Source organism: Cervus elaphus, chromosome 19 (assembly GCF_910594005.1).
Source record: "Cervus elaphus chromosome 19, mCerEla1.1, whole genome shotgun sequence".
Classification (NCBI taxonomy): domain Eukaryota; kingdom Metazoa; phylum Chordata; class Mammalia; order Artiodactyla; family Cervidae; genus Cervus; species Cervus elaphus.
The window spans coordinates 3,883,750-3,901,727 of NC_057833.1; the positions used below are offsets into that span (position 1 = coordinate 3,883,750).

Here is a 17,978-nt window from a genome sequence, read left to right on the forward strand (position 1 = left end):
TAACACACACCCAATTTTCTCTCTTGTATTTGTAATGTTATAATATGAGCTACTAATTTAAGCACGTACACATTTTCTCATTCTGGAAATGTTTAATGAGTGCCTACTCTGTCAGCCTGCTGTTTCACAGGAGTTATAGAGACTATAAAGGCTTCCCTCGTGGCTCAGTGGTTAGGAACTTGCCTGCGATGCAGGAGATGTGGGTTTGATCCCTGGGTCAGGACGATCCCCTGGAAAAGGAAAAGGCACCCACTCCAGTCCTCTTGCCTGGACAATCCCCTGGACAGCGGAGTCTGGCGGCTTCAGTCCCTGGGGTTTTGGAATCACACATGACTTAGTGAGGAAGCACACCCACAGAGAGACAAACTATCAATTCTTTGAGGCATTTGCAGATCTAGATTTTCTTTTTTTGGTGATAAGATAAAATTATTCTGATTAACCCACATTATTCTCTCTTTCAGAATTCCGACTTTCATTTGTGAGGTAGTTTTAGAGTCAGGGTGATGTAGAAGGGAATTTTACTCTTGCTTGAGTAGGGTTGACTACATGAGCCTCATTTCTCTTACCTACCATTCAAGTTCAATCTGCTGAACACTTGGGCATTTTTTTTATTCTTAGGAACTTGACTTTTTGGGCTTTCCCTTACTCTTTGCAGCTTGATGCAGGTCTTTATTGAATTACTGTAGAATTTTGAATCATTGTTATGCTGATAACTAAAACAGAGCTAATATTAGACCTTCTAGGAATTATTTTTTTTAATTAATTTTAGAAGTATTGATATTAAAAGGAACTTTCAGACATATCACTATGCAGTGATTATAGGGGGATATATTTCAAATTTCTTGCCAAATTAAGTATTTAGAATTATATGTATATAGTTTTCAAAGTATTCAAAACTATTATATATATATTTACATATCCAGTTTTCATTTTATTTAACCAGTATGCAAATAATAGCCTTCATTTTTACCAAATGGTTCAAAGGTGGTACAATAAGAGGTTAGTCTGGGTTTATTTTTGTTTAAAACAGACTGTTACTTTAAAAGTGAGGTGTGGTAACATGTGTTACACACTTTTCAGATCTTGGCTTTAATAAAATTCTACTACATAGCTAGCCATATTCTTCCGGTGTGAAACTGACTGTTAATGCTTCAGAAATTAGTTTTAGGAAAAAGATTATATAGCTAAATGGAACCAGAGTCAGCAACTTCAGGCTGGAGTATTTTTATTTTAAATTTTTTCAAAGCTTTAGAAAAGCTTTCTAAAGCAAACGGTTGTTGCTAAAGCTAACAATAAGAGCAGCTTTTATCTTACTTGTTCTCTGAACCATAACGTGTTGGCCTTTAAAATTATCTTGCATGTGAGAAAAGCATTGTTGCTATTCTGTTTTAAACGTGGGGAGACTGAGTGTTAAGGAAGAAGAGCGATTTGCCCCGAGTTTGTTGCGCTGAGGAGCGGAGGTAGGTTTGGCTTCTCAAGGGCTGACGGCTCTTGAGCGTGGTCCCACGTCTGTATCCCGTTAGCGCTAGGCAGGGTTAGTGCTTTCCATCCTTTTGGTGGGTAGCTTACACATCCGTCCTTTATTTGCCTCTCATTTCACTTAGTACCTTCAGTGAAATCAAGAAGATATCTAAAGAAGTCCTTGATAATCAATTGTATAAGGTTATGTTTCAAGAACACACTTGAGATCGGTCTGTATATATACACATAATCGAGTCTGTCCTGTATGGAGGTGTTGATTTATGTTTGTGGAAGCTCAGGGACCTTATGGCACGTCCTCACACCGTGACTGTTTCCTGACTTGCAGGTTTTAAATGCACAGAGAGCGGGCTACAAAGCAGCCATAGTCCACAATGTTGACTCCGACGACCTCGTTAGCATGGGATCCAACGACAGTAAGTACAGGTATCACGTTTCTTCTCTCCTGTTTGACCAGCCGCTCAAAACTAAACTTTACCAGAGTCTCTCTTCTTTCGTTTTCTGTTCTAGAAAGCAAAATTTCTTCCCCATCAGAAAGATGATTTCCAGTTTCTAATCCTCTTGGGATAACTTTGCTCGCAGTATAAGTGGGATTGACTTGTTCTTTCCTGAACAGTTTGTTCTTGTTGGTTGTTTGTTTGTTTGTTTTTAGCCCATGTGTTTCATTTTCGAGGATGTGTTGATATTTTGGTAAAAGCTAAAGGAAAACCAAAGCTTTAAATAGAGATAAGCATGTTGAGTTAAGGATGCCATAGGAGAATTTTTGTGATTTATTTAGAGATTCACAACATTAAATTTTGGAATATGCAGAAATACTAAGTAGCTACTGTATTCCTGTGGAATGTCAAAGCCACATACTTGTGCTCTCTTTACCAGTTGGTTATTATTGGCCCCTTAATTGGCATGCCTATACCTTTTTGTTCAAAGTGGCAATATCTTTCCTTATTCTCTGTGAAATATTAGCTTGTAGGGAAAATGAGCCAATTTTAATGAAATAACTGGCTTTAATCAGACTGATTTTTAAGCTGTATGCTTTCACTTAATTTATTGAGAGTGATAAAGGTGTCTCCTTTATGGTGACAAGGCTCCTTTTGGCCCCCACCAAATGATGGGGCTGGTTGCTAGGAGAACTAACCAGGTGATTAGAGGATTGGAACTTTCAGCCCCACCCCCAGCCTCAGTGGCCAGTGGTTTAGTCATTCATGCCTATGTAGTGAAGCCACCATGAAAACCTACAAGGACAGGTTCAACCAGCGTCTGGGTTGGTGAAAGTGGAGATGCTGGGATAGCTGCCCTCCTGGAGAGGGCATGCATCCCTTCCCATATCCCTTGCCCTGTACATCTCTTTCATCTGCTTGTTTCTGAATTATATCCTTTCTTATTAAACTAGTAATCTAGTAAATAAAATGCTTCTTTGAGTTCTGTGAACTGCTCTAGCAAATTAATTGAACCCATGGGTAACGATTGTTGAAACCTCCAGTCTGTAACTGGTAGGTCAGAGCAAAGGTGACAACTTAGACTTGTGGCTTGCGTCTGAAGTTGGGGGTGGGGATTCTCGTGAGACCAGACCCTTAGACTGTGGAGTCTGATGCCATCTCTAGGTAGATAATGTCAGCATTGAATTGAGTTGTTTGATGGTGTGAGGAAGATGCCCACATACATTGGCAATTGGGATCAGAACCCCAGATACACTAAATAAACTGCCAACATTCATGATTAAGTATTTTGTTTTTCTTTTTCTTTTAGTATATATCCATAATACCTCTTGTTATTAAGTTGCATTGAGTCATATATGCAAGAAAGAGTTTGCAGCAAAGAGCAGACATATGAGGCATGGACTGATATACTCCACTGAAATGTATTTAGGACTTTAACTGTATCCTCAATAGGGAATATTTTGGATTTCTTGACCAAAAAATCTTTTTATAACACGGGACATTATTTTTTGTTGTTGCTGTGCTCAGTCGCTGAGTCGTGTGACCCCGTGGACTGTAGCCCACCAGGCTGCTCTGTCCATGGGATTTCCCAGGCAGGAAGGCTGGAGTGGGTTGTCATTTCCAGCTCCAGGGGATCTTCCCGACCCAGGGATCAAACCCATGTCTCGTGCAACTCTTTTCCTTCTTATTCCTAATACAAATAGGGCAAAATTACAATATATAAAAAGTAAAACTTAGTGATAAGTTCCTTACTTTCTTTATATTTTAAATGATTATTTTAATCTTCTGGCTGGTTAAGTCATAATTGTAGAATGCATGAACCACCCATAAGAGCTTCTGGCACTTCACCGAAAGTTTAATAACCACTGATAGGATTTAGAGGAATTGATTAAGGGATTTAACTTATCAAATAAACTAATACTGTTGGTACTGCACATTTGATACAGTTTTCTTCTCCTCCTTTAATCACCTCCCTTAAAACATTATCCTATAACATACCTCCCAGTTAGTCATTTCTGTGACCTGTACACATTACTGACAATGGAAAGCATAGACACTCTAAAAAATAGGCCTGAATTCAAGTCCAAGCTCCTTCTTGAATTGACTGTATAATTTTGAGCAAGTTACTTGCTCTTTGTGGAGAAGGCAGTGGCACCCCACCCCAGTACTCTTGCCTGGGAAATCCCATGGACGGAGGAGCCTGGTGGGCTGCCGTCTGTGGGGTCGCAGAGAGTAGGACACGACTGAAGCCACTTACTTTTTGTGTGTTTTGCTGAAAACCTGGACTTAGGGTTTAGCAACCGTCGAGACCTTCTCAAGGGTTTTGGGTTGAATAAAATGATTAATATTTGTAAACTATTCTTTTAACACGCTTTTAATAAAAATTTTTCAATTTGGAATTGTCAGTTCCCTTGGACACCTGTTTTGGCTTCATGTCACTAATAAAACCTTTTTTGTGATAATCATGTCAGTTCCTAAGGAAAGTGTGCTAAATATTAGAAGTAGCACATAACCATATAATCCTGTTGTTGCTATGGAAATGTTCCAACTGAGTTATTTTATTTCAAAGATTGTTCAGAATTTTGGTTCTTGACTTTATTGCTTCAATTACTCTCCATGACATTTTGCTCTGTCCTTGAGTATGTATGTGTTTGAACATTTCCTATATCCAACACGCTGTAAAGATCTTTCCCATTTTCATCTTTGCTGTCACTGGTAGAAGAAAGAAAGCATGGGTTTATTAAAATAAGCATGTATCTGTCACTCTTTTAGGCTTAGATCATAACCACAAGGAGAATACTGCATGTGTTCTCCTAATACGTGGTTCTGACATCTGGAAACAAAAGGAAGGTTTACAGGCCCCTTGTTGCCAGCGTCTCACACAGGTCTGTGTCGGTTTCTATTTCAGGTAGGACGTAGGGTGGGTTCACCTTGAGTCAGTCACATTTGTCATCTTCAGGAGGCAGGGGAATGTGATGAACATGAACTTCAAGACTAGGAAATGTGGGTTTATTTCAGGCTAGTTCATAAAAGTTACTGATCTTTCCAAGTCCTTTAGTTTCATCTATAAAAGTGTGAGTAGTTTTAATTTTTTTTAACCCGACAAGATTGTGAAGATCATATGAAAGAAGGCATATGGGAAAAACCCATGATAAGGCAGAGTGGAAAGAGTCTAGATTAGGAGTCTGAACCTCAAGTTTGGGTCTAGGCTGTGCAGATTGCTGTATAAACAGGGCAAGTTATCAATATGTCTGGGCTTGTTTCTTCTCTTTTCTTCCTTGCTTGCCTCCTTCATCAGATACTTTTTGGTAGCCTAGTTCCCATCAAGTACTCTCTCAGGCATCATGACTACAGAGGAAATAATACAGTTTTAAGGCTTTGCTCATACTTTTCATTGAGGTAGCAGAATGATATAGTTAAGAGTGTGGTTTCTGGGTATGACCTTATAAGCTTTGAATCCCAGCTCCACCACCTACCAGTGGTGTGGCCTTGGGAACATCACCTAACATCTCTGTGCCTCACTTTTCTGATATGTTAAATGTGGATAATAATAGCATTCAAGTCATTGGCTTGTTGCTTATGACATATAAATATTTAGAAGACTTCCTGGTTCTTAATAGCTGTTTAATGATTCTTTAGCTGCTATTAATTTTTATTGCTGTGGTTATTATCATTACATTCTAGAGTGGGAATAATACTCATAGAGATATGGTATATGTCAAGTAGTGAGTGGTAAGTGCTATGAAGAAAAACATACCAGGTTAAAGGAATCCAGGGGACAGGGATGAGAGGCTGAGAAGGGCTGTTTTAGATAGGGTGATCAGAGAAGGTTTCTTGAGGCTTTGACATTGGAGCATAGGTCTGAAGTGAAAGGCTAAGCCATGCAGATTTCTGGAGGAGGGTATTTCAAGGAAAAAGAACAGCAGACAAATGCAAAGGCTCAGAGATAAAGCAGCTGTGACAAAAAGGTGTGACAGAAAGTCAGGGTGGCTGCAGTAGAGTGAACAAGTAGGGGATGAAGTTAGAGGGGGACCAGAGGCTAGACCATGCTGGGTATTGTAGGACTTTAGAATTTGTTTTGGGTAGGTTTTAAACAGAGGTGTGAGCTGATCTGATCACTTCGGCTGTTCTTTGGAGAACAGACCGAAGGTGAAAGATGAGCAGGAGTGCGGGCTGAGAGACCAGTTACAACACTGTTGCGAGAGATGCCAGGCAAGAGATGATGGCAGTGGAGAACCAGCAGTGACTGAGATGGGAAGTGATAGGATTATGGATGTGTTTTGAAGTTGATAGGGTTTGCCCTAAGGAATAGAAGGGAGGAGCAAAGGAGAACTCCAAAATGTTTAACTTCAGAAACTGGATGAAAATAGTTATGCTGTTTACAGAGACGAGGAAGAGTAGGACTGATGAAGGGAAAAAAAGATATAGAGAGATCCATTTGAGAAACATTAAGTTTGAAACATCTATCGTGCATTCAAATGGAGCTATTGAACAGGCAGTTGGAATATGCGTCTAGAGAGGTTGGGGCCGACCACTTAAATTATAGCCGGTCTGTGGTACGATAATACTGCTTGGCACGTATGCTTTACAGAGTTACTTTGTGGATCAGAATTAAAATTCAGTGTTTTTAAAGTATTTTGTGAATGAAAACATTTGGTTTTGTTTTCAGTAGATAAATGATGTGATGGAGTCTCCAAGATGGCTATTCATATTTGTGTACATCATTTCCCTCTTCTTAACCTTTTGACTGAAGTGAGGAGCTTTTAACACCTCATTAGATATCAAAACTCAAAGAAGTTATGTTACTTCCAGTAATTATAAGCCAGTAGTTACAAGCCAAAAATTCCTCTTTGAGTTTATCAGGGTATCTTCCTGAAAGAGTAGAACATTTTACAAAGGGTATTCAGTTCCAAGCTTTAGTTAAGTAAATTAAAATTTAAACTGTTATGTGAAAGGGAAAGATCTCTTAACATGACGGAAAATATCTTCCTAAAATATGTATGATTATATAATAGTACTTCTGCAGCTATTAAAAATTATGAGGTGGATATTTATTTAGTGACATGACAGGATATCTGAGATATACCATTGAGTAGGAAAAAAAATCTATACTTTTTCCCATTATTATATGATCCCATTAATACAAAATTTTTCATATTTATTGATCTTATTAATACAAAGATAGTGATTAAATATTCCTCTGCTAACCATTTTGGCTCTTTCCCTTTTAGGGCTTACATGATATTGGAGTGTGTGTGGGTGTATGTGTGTGACAGAGACAGAGACACACCCAAAGAATGTATGAAATGGATGATTTTATTTGCGTAAATCCAATCTGAAAATGAAAAAGCATGTATTCTATTAAGGATACTAAGATTTTAAAATTTTAAAACTTGTCTTTGTAAGAATTAAAGAAAAATATATCAGTGGTTGCTGAGGTTGTGGCAAGGGCTTGACTGTAAAGGGGCATGAGAGAATTTGGAAGGATGATAACTTATTTTTTTATCTTGATTGTGGTGGTGGTTTCATAATGGTACCTATTTGTCAAAACTTACAGAACCGTTTCTGTTGCTTCAAATAAAGCCTTATCATTTGGGTGGGAAGGGTTATGATTGTGTTCTGTTCTTCTTTATGTGCATCCACCTCCCCCCTCTTTTAAATAAATAATAAATAATGCAGTTTTTAAAAGAAATGTAGAACAAAGCTGTTGCGCAGAATGTAACAAAAGAAAACAAGTGGACTTTCTCTAAAGCCAAATGCGTTAAAGTAACTCATAGTTAAAAATACGGCTGTTTTCCGTGATGACAGTAAGAGGATTTTACTTCTCTTCTTGAGTCGTGGGTAATTTTTACAAAGTTCTTTTTTTGTTGGCATTTGATTTTGGTTTTTTAATATAGATATGGAAGTAAATTTTGTAAGGCACGGGTCAAAACACAATGCTTTAACTTGCACTCCAAGCTTAGGAGGAAGTAGAAATTTACCAGGCTCCGTACCCAGTGCCCTTTCGGAACCCTTGTCAGCCCTTCACTCTGAAAAGCCTTAGATGTGTGGTGTCATTTTTCAGACTGTTGTAAAGTGGTCTTTTCTTACATTCTTTGGCTTACACCTCTCCTGGGAATGGGTATGTAAAAAAGGCTTTTTCACTTTTTCATTTAGGGATTAAGTTATGTGTGGGAAAAAATACTTTATTTCTTCCTCTTATTTCTTTTCTAACAGTTAAGTATGTCTGTACAGGAATAAATCAAGTAAATCAAAATGGAAATAGAGTAAGATTTATATTTCAGTCTCATAGGACTATAGAGATAGTGTGGTAATGTATATCTGCAAAATGTTATTAGCTTTTGTTGTTGTAAATGTCATCCTGTTTCTCAGCCATTTGGATCATGGTATAAATCTGCAGTCTGGAAAATCAACTAACAGACAATTCAAATTGATGATAATTATTTCCACTTACATTGATATTTGCTGATATTATAAAGAAAGTTAAGTTGATTTTACACAAACTATCGGCTTTGAAGAATAACTTTTACTATTGTTTTATACAGTTGAGGTACTGAAGAAAATTGACATTCCATCTGTCTTTATTGGTGAATCATCAGCTAATTCCCTGAAAGACGAATTCACATATGAAAAAGGGTAAGTAATGGATATAAAAAATAATCATGTAGCTTAAATTCTTTTCTGTGTGAGGGTAGAATTATTTAAGATTAGTTGTAATCAAAAGTATGTTTTAGAATGTACTCTATTGTGCTAAACTATATCTTCTAAAGTCATAATTTTAAGACTTGACTTTTCTTCTGTGTATGATTGCATATTGAAAATATGTTTATGCTAGAGAGATTAAGGCACCCATGTTGCTAAAAAGAGAACTTTCCCTTTTTAGTTTAGTCAAACCGTTGGTATTTAGAAGCAGTGTGATTTACATTTATATGATACTTTACATTAAGACATATTTCTATTTTATTAAATGGAAATGTTTTATAAAGAAAGAATCCAACACGCAATGTGTTTGGTGACTAACTTTTACAAACACAGTTTGGTTTCAAGTTTAAAAAGTTTGATTTGGATTTTAAAACTTCTTATGGAATTTCTCCCCAAAATCTCATTACTGTGGTAGAATTCAGACTGAAACTAACCTAAGGCATAACTGTCTTATCTAATACAGAAAGCAGTGCAGTTCAGTTAACACTTCAGAGCTTCTTCTGAAAAACAGGTACCAAAACATAGTGGACAGGAACAGGCATTTGACCAAGAGAACAATATTAATAATAAAAGCAGTAATGTTATAATATAGTAATATAATAAGTATCAAGGATTTAGCAAGTGCCAGGCACTCATGAAACAAAGCTTTTATATTTGTTAATCCATTTAATTCTAACAACAACCCTCCAGAAGTTATTATTATTCTCTCTTACCATCTACATTTGCCAAAAGAGGAAACTGGCACAATGAAATGCAATTCTAATTATCTGGGGGGGGGGGGGGAATCCATGATTATTTGAGTCTGAATATGAATTTAAAAAAGAGAGGGAAAGAGTGTCTGTTTACATTTTTTGTCCTTTTCCCTATATGGTTTTGATATTTAAAATACTGTTCACATATTTTGTGCTTAGAACATCTTTATTAAGTTAGGGAATATAATTTTGGATATTGTATTAAAAATAGTTAAGCAAGATGCTATTTTGCCAGCCATATTTGTGTAGTTAATGGGGGTGAGGAGAACTACTACTTGCTTTTATATCAGTATTATTCCCTCATATAGAAAAATTGTGTGTATTTTAAAGTCTTTTTGTTTTAAATAATAAAACCATTTCTTTTTAAATTAAGAAGTGATAGATACCTGCTGATAAAATGTGGAAAAATTCAGAAATAGAAAACATTTAAGTGAAAGTCCCTATGATGCTCTTCACTGACAGTTTAATTTTTTCCCCATGTTTGAATGCTGACCTTAACTAGAGGTACCCTGCTCATAAAACAGGACCTTGTCATACTCAGTGTTTTGTTACATACGTCATCTATTTAATGTTTAGAGCTTTTCCATGTTAATGCAAGGGCACAAAATCTCTTATCCCAGCTCTTTGGGACAGATATAATGTGGAATTGAAGCATTTTCAGATTTTTAAAAGTTAAGTAATATTCCAAGGGATAGAATTTGAGGATTGAGGCAGCATTCTATAATCGAATAACATATATGTCTGTAATAAATGTATGAGTGTTTGATCATGTCGGTTAGGTTCAGGTTGACTATCAAATGAATTGCAAACATTACTTTTTACAGCTTTTTAGGTTTCAGAATTGATCTTGAAGGATTGTAGACCTGTGCACACTGGTTTGTCTCATCTGTCTGTTGATTGGCCAGTTGGTCAGTCTGACTGCTTGCCTACCTACCTACCTATTAATTTATTCGGCTGTTTAAAACTAGAGATGGGTATGGTGAATCTGATCATTCAGTTTCAGAATTATCAACTATGGCCAATTTTGTTTGGACTCTTCACTCTTTAAGTGCCACCTACCCTTTTTTCCCCACGCCATGATTATTATTTTAAAGCAAGTGCTAGATACCCTATGATCTAAACTGTAAACATCTCAGACTATATCACTAGAAGATAAAGTTATATATAAAAAATATAATGGCATTTCATTATTTTATCCTTTTTTAATTAAGAAAAGTAAACATTTAATTCAATATCAAAACATTTCAATCTAGATTTGTTTCAGAGCAAATAAGGGCATATAATGACCCTATTTTTAATCTATAAGTTTGCTGTGCTTTTTTTTTTTTTTCCCTACTCATGTATTTATTGGAGAAACAGGGTCATTTGTCCTGTAAAATTTTACCACAGTCGACTTTTCTGACTGCATCCTTGGTGTATTGTCTAGAGGTTTCCTTTGTTACTTATTTTCCCTGTAAATTGCAAGTTAGATCTAGAGGGCTGCTCAAATTCAAGTGTGGCTTGGGGGCCAGGAGGATAGGTAAGGCAAGAATAATTTATATGTATTATTATGTATTATGTCTCCATCAGGAGACATGATATTTGGTTCTCTCTTTGTGATGTGAGCAATCATTAATAATCGTTGTCTGAAGCCATTGGTTCTTTAGGATTTGCAGGTAGTCTTATTTTATAATTCCTCCTTAATTTATTATCTGAAGTAACTCCATAAAGAGGAATCACACCTTATCAGTTATTTGATTACATTGATGTACAGTCTGCGATACGAAGGACCTGGAGTGGGTACCTGAAGGAGCACCCCGCAGTGGTAACCGTGTGATGTTGCTGACACCGCACTGGCTGAGTAGCACAGGAGTGCGGTGGAGAGGTCAGCCGTCCTGCTGACCGTCACCCAGACCCTTCCCTGGTCTGAGGGAGTTTTCTGTGGTAGGATTCACTGCTGTATACAGTTTGCTCATGAAGCACGAATAGTGTGCTTATTCTGTTCAGTTTCATTTCTTGAGTCCCTGTCAATTTTTATACTACTAGTATTGTCTGGTTGATAACCATATAACCGTATGAACCGTGGTTAATAACGAGGAGAATAGGACCTTTGGTTATTCCCCCCCCTAACCCCCACAATATACACATTTTTGTAGTTTTTTTGCTTTTTTTTTAAGTCAAGCAGTGGAGAAGGTTTAGAATAGAGAAGCTACAACTCTTGTGAATTTCTTTGCCAGTTTTCCATGTCGTATCTCACAGATGAATGTGGAGTATGGGGGTTATATCCACTGTACTTGGTACAACAAATTCCCATAAAGCATAAAGGGAATAGGGAGTTCATTTTCATCAATAGTGGCTCCAGAGTTTTTTCATGGGAGAAACTGATGAAAAGTAATTTGGTGTGTGTGTGGGGGTGGGGTCTTGTTGACATTCTGCCTGAGGTACTGCCAGTTTTAAATGCTGATTATTTGCTTGTGAAATATGCTAACTTTCATCCAGGTTACTAAATTCAGTAAACATGTTCTTAGGGAGGGACACAGTAAGTGTTGCTTAACTGATTTCCTCTAACCAGTCTAAAAGTTCCTTTTAATTAAATGGCAAATTATTTTGGTAAATATGTAAAGCTGATTTAAAAATGGAGAAAACATCCCTTAACTTAATGGAAATCATCTATTAGAAAATTGATGGGTCTAGTGGATTAAATTGTAATGTCCAAATGCTTTTAAAAAATATTTTTCTTTGTTTTCAATTAACATCATAATTTGACAAGTCAATATTTCCTAATTATTTATCTTTGTTTTCTTGCAGGGGCCACATTATCTTAGTTCCAGAATTTAGCCTTCCTCTGGAATACTACCTAATCCCCTTCCTTATCATAGTGGGCATCTGTCTCATCTTGATAGTCATTTTTATGGTAGGTAAATTAATTTTAAATACTTAATATGAATGGCTCCAAAACACATTATACTGAGAGAGGCCTTACATAGAAGAGTACATGTTGTATGAGTCCATTTACATGACTCGTTCTGGAAAAGGTGGAAATAATCTGGGTTGAAAAAAAGCAGAACAGTGATTTCTTTGCGGGGGTAGGTGTGGGGAGGAAAGGAGGTGAGGGATTTACTCAGAAGAGTATGAGGGAATTTCCTGGAGAGTGAGAAACATGTTGTGTATCTTGTTTGGGTTGCACAGTGTCTGAATCACCAAATTACATACTCAAATTTTGTGCATTTCATTGTATGTGAAGTTTACCTAAAAAGAAAAATAAAAAAGAGCTATAAAAATACTAAACTCTAAGTAATGAGTTTACATGCTGAATTATTTGAGGGGAAGTATATTAGTATTTGCAACTTACTTTGAAATGGATTGTAAAAAAGAAAAAGAAAAAAATGTATTGATGGGTAAATAGTGGGAAAGGTAGATACGTGACTAAAAAATATAGTAAAGTGTTAATTGTAGAATCTAGGTAGGAGATATATGCATATTTATTATAAAAATTATTCTAACTGTTCTCTAACTTGAAGTTTTTCATATTAAAATGTAAATAAAGAATACTATGAGGCCTCAAGGTTAAGAGAGTGACACATTGTTTCCAAAATAGTGGTTATAGAGGTTGACCCCAGGACTCTTGGTGGGTCTGCAGGGTCAAAATTATTTCCATGATGATACTAAGCTATGATTTTCCTTTGTCACACTCTTTCTTTTGGGTTCATAGAAGAGGTTTCTAGAGGCTCCATGGTCTGAGGTATGAAAACAAATTGAATGCAGAAGCAAATGTGAGAATCTCTCTGTGTCTATTAAGATAGATATTAAAAGAGATTTACAAAAATATAAAACAATCCCACTATTGTCCCTAACCTTTTTATTTTTCATAAAGAATATTTACAGTAACATCCAATGAGTTTATTATTGTATTGAATTAATAGACTAAAGGGTAAACACTGTCTTTGAAGTAGTCTTCCTATGATGTAGTATTTCTTTTACTTTGTTGGTTTTTCATATCCATCAGTTTAATAGTTTTTTTTCTGTAAACATTTAACATGTTTTTTGTTAGATTTTTTTAAAATTGTATTTTCTAATTAGATATTACTAAGATATAGGAACTTACTAATATTTTAAAATAAACTTTTAATTTTGGAATAATGTTAAGATTCACAGAAAAATTGCAAAGAGAGTTCCCATGCATTCCTCATTTAGTTGTCCCCATTGTTAACATTTTACTTTACCATGATACACTTGTCAAAACTAAGAAACCAACACAGTTAACATTACTGTTACTGAAGTCCAGCCTGGAGAGATTTTACATTTTTCCATCAATGCTTTCTTTCCCTTCCAGGACCTAGTCCAGGCTACCACATTTCTTTGTTACCATGTATTCCCAATCTCCTCTGACCTGTGACAGTTTCTTAACCCCTCCTTGTTTTTCATGATCTTGATAGTCTTGAGGAGTCCTGGCCAGGTATCCTGTAGAATGTTCCTCAATCTGGTATTTTTCTTATGATTAGAATGGGTTGGTTATAGGTTTTTATAACGAGTATCAGCAAAGCAAAGTGCCCTTCTCATCCTAACATGTCAGCCAGGGGTACATGATGCTTGCATAACATCGCTGATGATGGTAACCTCCATCCCTTGGTTTAGGTTATGTTTGCCAGGTGTTTCCACTATGAAGTTAACATTTTTTCTCTTTCTGTATTCAATTCTTCCTTTGGAAGTGAGGCACTAACTATAGCCAGTCTTAAAAGTGGGGAGGGGCAGGAATTAAGCTCCACTTCCTGGAGGGAGGGGAGTATCTACATATATTATTTGGAATTCTTCTGTAAGGAAGATTTGTCTCTTCTCGGCATTTATTTATTTGTTCAGTCACATCTATATTGGTATGTGCTCTGTATATTTCTTTTATACTTTGGGTAATAATCCAGTACTACATTATTTTTGTTGTTTAATTGTTTGAGCTTTGGCCATTGGGAGCTCTGCAGGCTGGGTCTTGGATCTCTTTGATCCAACTTATTATACAAATCATAAGTATAATACTTCTTTAGTGTTTGGTCCTGTAAGAAACCCCAGGCTCATCATTTCTTTTTCTTGCCCTAGCCCTAAAATCAGACGTTTCCCCAAGGAGCCCTGGATTTGTTTTTTTGTTTTTTTTTTTTAAATTGAAGATTAGTATTCAAGAAACCACTATTTGGACAGTGGACAGTATTGATTTTTCTATATTAATTTTATCTCTGCAGACTTACTGAATTCTCCTATTCTGGTAATTTGAATTTTTTTATTCTCTTGGGTTTTCAATGTAGAAGGAAATATGGAAAGTTAGAACAACAAGAAGTATCCTTGGCAAATTAGGAGTAAATACCTTTAAGCCAATAAAGATTACTGACTAAAAACTTCAATGAACATTACGTAGTGAATTTTTAGAAGCCTTCCCATGAATGTTAAAAAAAAAAATACTAATAAGATGCTTATTGTACTTCCTGTTTTAACATTGTACTATATTTTCTGGTAAGACAAAAAAAAAATATAAGAATTAGAAATAAGGAACAAAATTTTTCTTTGCCTTTTTTTCTTTTCAAATAAAGAATAGGTGATGCCTTATGTGTCTTTTTTTTCTATCATGATGATCATTGTTTTTTCTTTTATTATTATGTTGGATTACATGAATTTGTTTTGTAAATTCTAAAAATCCTAATACCTTGTGTACACTCTTTTTGACTATGATATATAAATTTTGCCTTTGCATATTGGGTTATCAAATTTCCAATATGGATCAACCAGTTTACACTTAGGTGCAAAAATCCTAAATACTAGCAACCTGAATGTCCAGGTAAGAGAAATTTAGTTTTATGGCACTAGAATAATCTTGACATCAAAACTAGATAATCCCTTGAGCACTGCTGGTGGGAATGTCAAGTAGAGCTATCAGTATAAAAAATAGTACAGCAATTCTTCAAAAAAAAAATTAAACATAAATTTACCATATGATCTAATTCCAGCTTTGGGTACATGCTCAAAAGAATTTAAAGCTGGAAGTTAGATATTTGTATGCTTATGTTCATAACAGCATTATTTCAATAGCCAAGGTGAAAGTAACCCAGTTATCTATTGATCGATGAATAGATAGACAAAATGTGGTATATACACATGTGATGGAATACTGTTCAGCCTTAAAAAGGAAGGAAATTCTGACAGATGCTACAACACACTGATGAATCTTTAAGACATGCTAAGTGAAATAAACAAGCGCTACAGGACAAATGCTGTGTGATTCTATTTCTGTGTGGTACTTGGAGTAGTGAGATTCAGAGACTGAAAATAGAATGGTGGTTGCCAAGGGCTATGGAGAGGGGAGGTTGGGCAATTACTGTTTACTGTGTACAGAGTTCCAGTTTTGGGAAATGTGGAGAGTTTGGTGGACGGATGGTAGTGATGGTGGCACAACAGTGTACTTACTGCCACAGAACTGTGTACTTAAAAATGGTTGATAGTAAATTTTATGTTTTGTATATTTTGCCATAATTTAAAATAACTAGACAAGATAAAGCTAGTCCCGTAAAACTAAAGCTTTCTTTTTTCTATTTTCTAAACTTTTTTTTTAAATAAAATTGGGATTGTCTTTTTCCTGGAAGTTTTGGTGAAGGTTGCCTGTAAAATTATCTAAATCTGCTGATTTTTGTTTCATAATTACATGGGTATATAAATGGTTGTCTTCTTTTTTATACCAAATTATATTTCTAAGAAATTTTCTGTTTTGTCTGTTTTCAAGTATTGTATAAAGTGATTTATACCATCTATGTACTCCTATAGCAACTTGAGGATTCCTACTACATGTGGGATGAGTGCTGGTTTATTCATATCCACCCATACCTTGAGCAGTGTTGTCAGAAGTTTGTCTTTGTCTTTTAGAGGAGTGGATTTTGCAGTTTTCTTTTTTTCCTTTCATTCAACCAATGGTTGTTCTGCATCTCCAAACCTAGCCACTGCTCTAGGGTCTGAACTTTCCTCAGTGAACAAAATAGGTAAAAATCCCTGATCTCAAGCAGCTCACATTCCAGTGGGACATGTATTCTAATGTCTTTGCTGTCTTTTTTAATCCAGGTGGTGAAGAGGCATGGTAACTGTGGTTAAGATGTATAAACTTTCCGCATGTGTGAAAAGCATTGCAGGGTGTAAAGTTTTCTATATGTCCATTAACTTGAGCTTGTGTATTTGTCTTATCTAGTTTTTTTTTTTTAGTATTTTTTAGAGAGTTTGAGATATACTTCACATAACATAAAGTTGACCCATTTAAATCATGCAGTTCAGTGGCGTTTGGTGTATTCACAGAGCGGTGCAGCTGCAGTCTGCAGTAGTCATTGCAGCTGCCTATAGTTTCTGCACTCCTCAGTCTTGTGAAGAAGTGCTATGTAGTAGAATGATATTGTGAGCCACATTTATTGTAATTTAAAATTTTCTGGTGGCCAAATTTAAAAAGGTAAAAGGAAATATTTCTGTGTGATTAACTTAATATTGTATTTATTTAACTTGGTAAATCCAATATGTATTTCAACATTCAGTTAATAAATAGTTATAAAATATATCCTGCATCATTTTTGTCCTAAGTCTTTGCAATCTGGTGTGTATTTTATACTTTCACAGTAAATCTCGATTGAGACATTTCAAGTGCTTGGTAGCTGCCTGTAAACAGTGGTTGCCGTAGTGGGCATCTTGGGTCTGTGGTCTTTACTTTTTTTTTTTGTCTGCTTGACCTAGAAGTTACTGAGCTTGTGAATTTATGTATTCTTCCACAATTTTGTCATTTTCTCGGTGAAGTATCCTTTTTATCATTGTGATAACTATTTCCTAATGATGATTTTTGTCTTATATCCTACTTTACTTGATAAACCAAATTTTACTTGGTATTATCATAATATAACTATCTACCCCTGTATTCTTTACTTTTATTTTTGTCTTAACGTGTCATTAAGTTTTAATCTCATACCTTGTAAATAGCATATGGTTGGAAGTTTTTCTTTATCCAATATCATACACTCTAAATTTTAAACAAAACTGGTGAATTGAATCCATTTACCTTACTGTGATTTGGACTAACTTCTGTTGTTGACTTTTTATTCTGTTTTTTTTCTACTGTGCAGATTTGGATTACCCAACTTTTTTTCTCTTTATCCCTCTCTGCATTTTCCTGCTAGTTTGAAAGCTTATATTATATTGTTATTCTTCTAGTGGTTACTATTAAATTTTTAAAATAAACCTGTACTGAAATCTGCTGCTGCTGCTGCTAAGTCACTTCAGTCGTGTCAGACTCTTGTGCGACCCCCTAGGCAAGAATACTGGAGTGGGTTGCCATTTCGTTCTCCCACTGAAATATGATTAATATATTAATAAACTGCACATACTTAATTGTACAGTCTGGTAAATTTTGACATACATATATGGATATGTGTGAAAGCACCATCATGATCAAGATAATGAAATATCAACCCACTCAAAAAATTTCCTAAAAAAAAAAATTCCTTATACTCTATGATAATCACTTTCTTTTCACCCCTTCCAAATTTCTCCTTCATTTCTTCCCTCCCCACCATCCCTGGGCAACCACAGACCGGCTTTTGGTCACTATAGATTAATTTGCATTTTC

General features: G+C 35.6%; 1 protein-coding gene across 2 annotated transcripts in view; it reads left to right on the forward strand.

Annotated features, from left to right (window-relative positions):
- The window catches only part of RNF13 (ring finger protein 13), a 111,842-nt gene that overhangs the window by 72,248 nt on the left and 21,616 nt on the right, over nucleotides 1-17,978 (forward strand). The window contains exons 5-7 of one of the 2 annotated variants that reach the window (XM_043873563.1): nucleotides 1,808-1,895; nucleotides 8,462-8,552; nucleotides 12,158-12,263. In XM_043873563.1, coding sequence (XP_043729498.1) covers nucleotides 1,808-1,895; nucleotides 8,462-8,552; nucleotides 12,158-12,263 — 285 coding nt within the window. Of the gene's footprint in view, nucleotides 1-1,807; nucleotides 1,906-8,461; nucleotides 8,553-12,157; nucleotides 12,264-17,978 lie in introns of both variants that reach the window. The other variant, XM_043873564.1, reaches the window with a different exon arrangement.